Source organism: Drosophila serrata, unplaced genomic scaffold (genome assembly GCF_035046125.1).
Source record: "Drosophila serrata isolate PLE 108 unplaced genomic scaffold, ASM3504612v1 contig_272, whole genome shotgun sequence".
Classification (NCBI taxonomy): domain Eukaryota; kingdom Metazoa; phylum Arthropoda; class Insecta; order Diptera; family Drosophilidae; genus Drosophila; species Drosophila serrata.
Window position 1 is genome coordinate 9419620 of NW_028257170.1, and position 6000 is coordinate 9425619.

Genomic DNA, 6000 nt, shown 5'->3' on the forward strand with positions numbered 1-6000 from the left:
ACGAAAATCACGAATCGAAAAGATAAATGACAAAAAGAGAACAAAAAATATCAGACCAAAAGTATATCAATGCAAACAAAAAAATCTAAAAAATACACATAAAAAACACTACAAAAAGAGAAGACTAAACTTAAATGTGACCTAGTAGATAAATCATCATCGTGTTATCAGGACGACCGTAAGAAAATCTCTGAAAAATCGCAAAAAAAATATTAAAACCGCAAAATGCATTGGTGTGTGTGTCCCGTTCGTGTAATCGCTGGCGCGCCACGCCCCCCAGCCTCTTACATCCGCCACCCCCCTCCACCCGGGATCCTGGATGCGCCGCCTCCCATCCGCCCAGAAAATGCATCTCTCTCTCTCTCTCACTTTCCGCCAAGGACCTACCATCCTCTCCTTCTCTCCAACAGTGTCCTCCGTCCCACTTGCGGGGCAGACGGGGACGAATCGTTGGGCGGCGGCAGGACTACTCACAGGACATCCAAGTAATATCGTCGCCGCTATCTGAATAACAACAAATTGAAAATCGAACTCTGCCGCCCGCCGGCGCCCCCTCTGCCAAAGAGCTACGCGTATTGGGGCGGGGCAGGACCGGAACGGCGCAGCGGAAGTGTACGGAAAAATTGACGATGCGGAAGCGGAAATGGAAACTGAAACGGAAACGGAAACGGAAACAGGCGGCGGAGAACGGAAACAGGACATTGTGCGGGTGGCTGCGGTGTGGGCCGGGGAACACGGGCGCGTCCACAAAAAATAACCATAGAGACGTTTAAGGCAAATTCTAAATGAACAAAAGTATAAACCAAAAACAATTGTAACGAGAAACAAACGAATTCAAAAATGAGCAATATGAGAACAAACAACTAATAATGGCAAAAAGCAAAAACGACAACTGCAAATTACGACACAACACCTTCGAAAAGACCTCAGTAATAATATAAAGTAAAAACACCAACAACAAAAAACACGTGAATGCTTGGTGGCTGCAAAGGAATGCCTTCGTTGTATCGCCCTTTTTTGGCATTCAGTAAAAAAAACATAAAATTTATAAAATTTATATATATAAGGTTTTTAAAGTTATAGAATGTTTTTAAAGATAGTTGAATAAAAGATAAAACATGGAAAATATATTAGCTTGAAAATTGTTAGAGCAAAAAATTTATTAGTTTCGGAAGGAGCCCTGTGCGTATGAGCAATTTAATAAGAAAACTTGTTATGGTTTTTATTATTAAGCTTATGGTTTTCCTAGTTTACCACCTAGTTAGTGTTGAAAGATGTGAATATCTTTAGGAGGAATAAAAATTAAATCCCCCAAATTTTTAAAGCCACCTAGGCGTATGAGCGATATATTTATGAAACTCATTATATGCCTTAAAAAGGTTATAATTTTCATAGTTTATGCCCTAAGCTAGTACAAAGATATGTAAAATAATTACGTGTTAAGGAATATAACCATAAACAATAATTAAAAAATATACATTAGAACGGACACCAGTGCGTATGTGAAATGTTTTAAGGAAACTTATTATTAGCAATAAAGAGGTTATGACATTCTTAGTTCTTGGCCTAAACTAGTTCCGAACAACTTAAAATAGTTGCTTATTAAGGAACATCACCAGAAAGAAGACTTCTTCAACAACTACACGTTGTGAAGGACACCAGTGCGTATGAGTAATGTATGAAGAAAACTCATTACCCCCAAGTTTATAACCTTTTCTAAGTACGAACAATGTGAAACAAGTGTCTATGGAGGAATATAAAAAATCACAAGAAGGCATAAGACAATTAGGCGCCTTTTAACACCTATATAAAACGTATAAAAAAGGCCGAAGGCAATGCTTAAATTTATTTCAAAATACCCAGACGTCTGCTCGTACACATATTCATTGCGAAATCATTGAGCTCATTGAGTGAAGAGCGGTTTCACGAGTGAGTGGTTTGCAGTCTATAATTACGATAAATGTGGAAAACGATTCGTGGCACGTGCCGATTGCTTATTATAAGCACTGACTCCGAATGAATGAGCACAGAACGCTGATTTTTTGCTCCTTCACCTTTTTGCAATATGTGCAAAACGGTGCTTGTAACGGAGATCCACAGACACAAACATCAAGCAATAATCATAAGCATATAGAGGAAGTGTAAAGCTATAGACAAAACGGAGGCCATCAAAAAATACGGTTACTACCAATTTAAATATTTTATTCATATTTTCTTCGAAGCCATCAAACACACTCGCCAAACCCTAAAAACCTTTAAAACCCAAGTTATTGCTTTATTTTTGAACAATTATCAATGTCATCTTGGGGTAGTTCCCCCCCCCCCATCAATTTACAATACAAATTAACAGCTTTTGGGTGTGTTTTTAAGGTCAAATCGATCTGGTTTGGCGAATAGTTTCTCAGTGGCAGTGGCAGACGCAGAATATGTTATGAATGTAAATGTAAAATCAGCACAAACAAAAAATAAAATAAAATCTCATTCTCATTTATAACAAGTTTTCACCTGAGCTCTTTTCAAATGAATGCTTTTTGGTCTGGCTTTGGCTTTTTATGAATTTCGCAATTTAAATGACAAAAGTAATTTAATTAACTAGTCTTCTCCTCTTCCGTTCTTTTGTTATGAGATTTGAGTATTGTAATTTGAACTGATCAAAAAGTGTTTCACGATATGGATATAACATACATATATTGGAAAAGTTCTATGAAAAATTTGCATTTTAAGTATGAGATATTTTCCCTATAAATCTTGTAATTATATGTTTAATAAGTAAATTTCTCTCTGATTCTGTTTCCAGGAGCCTGCATTGTCAGTCGCTTTGCTTCGTGGCTCTCAGCCATTTGGGTGTCCTTGCAGGCCGTGCTGGCACTGGCCTACATCGGGATGTTCGCCTCCAATGACCTGCCATTCCGGGAATGCGCCGGACCAGTGAAGCTGCGAATGGTGGGTACTATTTTTCCTCTCAAAGCAAATCAACTTAATGCCTTATTTTCCCTCCGCAGAGTGGCTACCTTCTGATGGGCATCAGTGGCCAGGAGTGCCTGCAGCAGACCTTCCTCACGCCCTTCTGGCGTAATCCTCTGTACTTTGGCCTGCTGGCAGCGGGCCTAATAGGCCTCTGGATAGTGGTAATGCTGTGGTAAGAAACCTGAGTTAATATAAATTATATATTCATACAGAAACATTAGCTAATTCAATCTTTATTCCCCTAAACAGCACCCATAATGCCAAGATCCTGAGGCGAAGCATCTTCGTCTACGGGTTGAGTGGCCTGGTCCTGCTGTGTACCCTCACTGGCTGGGAGGTGCGCAATTCCTTCAGCCGTCACTATTTCCCGGAGCTGTGGGGCTTCGATGTCAGCCTGCTGGCCGAGAGCAACATCTGGTTCAACGCTTTGATGCAGGTGCTCTTCTCGGTGAACTGCGGCTTTGGGGCACTTCCCATGGTAACGGGCAAGTTCCTGTACAAGGGTGATGCTGTGAGGACCTCGGTGGTGTATCTCTGCTTCAACCTGCTGATCAATGCCATCGCCGTGACCCTGTTCATGGTGCAGTTCGATCTGTCAGCGAATGGTTACCAGAACATGGAGGAGCTAAAGCCCCTGACGGCCATCTACGACCGGGTGCTCAACGGCTCCAAGGAGGGCGACAGTCAACTGCTGCAGCATCTAGTACCCTCGCTGATCTATGTCCTGGTTATCCTCGCTGCCATGGTATCCATCACTGTGGCGGTGTATACCTCGACGCGGCTTGTGCCACGACGACCCAACTACGTCATCTGCCTGATTGGACTCGTGGTGGCAGTGATGTCCTTTGCGGCGCCCAAGTTCCTCATTGCCCGCGTCCTGGACTCGCGACTGGTTGGCACCATGGTGGTGACGGCCCTGGTGTTTGAGCTGATTGCCATAACCTGGATCTACGGGGCGAAGAACATCTACACCGACCTGGAGTTCTCCATTGGCCGACCCATCTTCCGGGTGTGGATGTGGCTGTGGGTGACTTGTCCGGCCGTGCTCACGGGCATCCTGGTGTGGTGGTGTGCCGATGATGACCAGTATGACCTGTTGGCCGAGTACCTGCCGCGCTGGGCACCCATCCTGTTCGTTCTGGCAGTGATTTTGATCATAGCATGCGTACAGATCTTTCGTCAGGTGGAGTACAACTTCTTCGGCATGATCTGCGAGGCCTCCAAACCAGCGAAGGAGTGGGGTCCAGCTGATCCACTGGCCCGTCACTCCTGGAAGCAGTGGCGCTCGGTGTGTCAGGACACGGGCCGCCGGGACTTTACCCTGCGTAGGCGAGGCACCCGGGACTACACCCACTCGATCAAGAAGGGTCAGTACTCAAGTGCTCCAAAGTATGGAGTCCAAAATGGAGTCAGTGGTGGTCAAACCCAAACCCAGATGCACCAGCAGCATTGGAAGTCCTCTACGCCGGGCAACAGCTCACCCAACTACAGCGGTTCCATGTTCGGGGACTCGGCCATCGAGGAGGACATCAGTGTGGACAAGTTCCCAGGCATCACGCAGCAGCAGTACGTGCCCTTCCAGGCGAGTGGCGACACCAAATCCAGCAGCAGGTATTCCCAGCGAATGCGACAGACTGCCCAGCCTCAGACACAGATTCGACCACCGCCCAGGGAGTCGGTGGAGAAGCACCGTGAGGTGGTCTACATACGTCGTCTGTCCGATGGAGGCAGTGGAAATGGTGGGCATGCCACCAGGATAGAGATTTCGCCCTCCAACGAATCGATTACCTATGGGAATGGTAAGAGCAGTCACATTCCATCGGCGGCCATGTCCCGCAATCCGCTGGGACGTTCCACGGGTTGCCTGGCGGCTCCTGTCCAGCCACCGCCACCCAGTGTCCATGTGAAGAGATCGGCCAGCTCTGTGGTCAATGTCAACTCGCACAAACTGCCACCTGGAGGAGCTGGTGACCACATCTGCTGGCGCAAGTTCAACGTTAATCCGCAGGAGTACTCCACGGAACTGTGAGACTGGCCGGAAACCCAGAGGAGGAAACGAAGCATTCACATTCAAAAAGACTTGTTGCATCCAAAACAAACGTATCTGTATCTGTAATCCGTATTCACTTAGTTGTAAGCCACGAGTAATGAAGCATGTCCATACGGAAAGTGTATCTTCTAGTTGCGAGCTGTACATAGAGCATCCCTAGATATAGTTATACGATCTAGTTCCTTAGCTTAAGTCGATGAAATTCCGTTGTCATTGTTCTTCATCATCTGGAGGCCAGGAGGAGAAACCAACCATGAATTGTAGCAATTGAATTAACCGTAGCCCTAAGTTAGTCCTTAGACCGATGACCCGCTATCCTATCCATTGTAAAGTTACACTGAAACACAACGATTTCGAAAACGATCTTATGTAATAAATAGTTGGATTAGTAAATTATGATCGACCCCGGGTGTGTTTTTTGTCGAAATTATATGGCTATTAAATATCAAAGTTCGGATATTTATCAAGTCGGGTGCTAAATTTGTTTCCTAATCACGGAACGTTCCTACTTAAATATCTCAGTCGACCAAATCGGGTTCCAGAAATTTTTTTAGGAACCAGAATTTCAATTAGCATACATGCTCCAACATGATCGGTGGATCGTGTCGGATACTTCTGCCGCTGCTAACTACCAAAATCCAGCTTCAAATTTATATATTCCGCTATTTTGAGCTATAAATTTCGGCTACAAATTTGCACAAAATGGTTTCGCGAACGCGATTTGTATTTTGGCAAGTGAACTTCCTACGATGACAATTAAAATTGGCAAGAATCTCTTTCTTTTAGGAGCCTGTAGAGCAAGTTATGTTGACGCAAACGAAATCGAAAGCCGATGAAGTCAGATTCAGTTTCATTTTGGCTTAATTTATCGATTGTTCAAGTATGATTACCGTTATCTCAATGGGTTTAGTCTTCGATTAAATCAATGATTCTATTATTTTAGGTAGCTCTTTGTCTAGATTAATTTCGATTCCTGGCTTTTG

General features: G+C 44.3%; 1 protein-coding gene across 5 annotated transcripts in view; it reads left to right on the forward strand.

Annotated features, from left to right (window-relative positions):
• blot (solute carrier family member bloated tubules) overlaps nt 1–5416 on the forward strand; it is a 29775-nt gene extending 24359 nt beyond the window's left edge. For all 5 annotated transcript variants that reach the window (XM_020960165.2, XM_086833603.1, XM_020960166.2 and 2 more), the window contains 3 exons: nt 2798–2943; nt 3003–3139; nt 3217–5416. In XM_020960165.2, the coding sequence (XP_020815824.2) occupies nt 2798–2943; nt 3003–3139; nt 3217–4996 (2063 nt within the window). In that variant the 3' untranslated portion in view covers nt 4997–5416. The remainder of the gene's footprint in view (nt 1–2797; nt 2944–3002; nt 3140–3216) is intronic.
• The last annotated feature ends 584 nt before the right edge of the window (nt 5417–6000 follow it).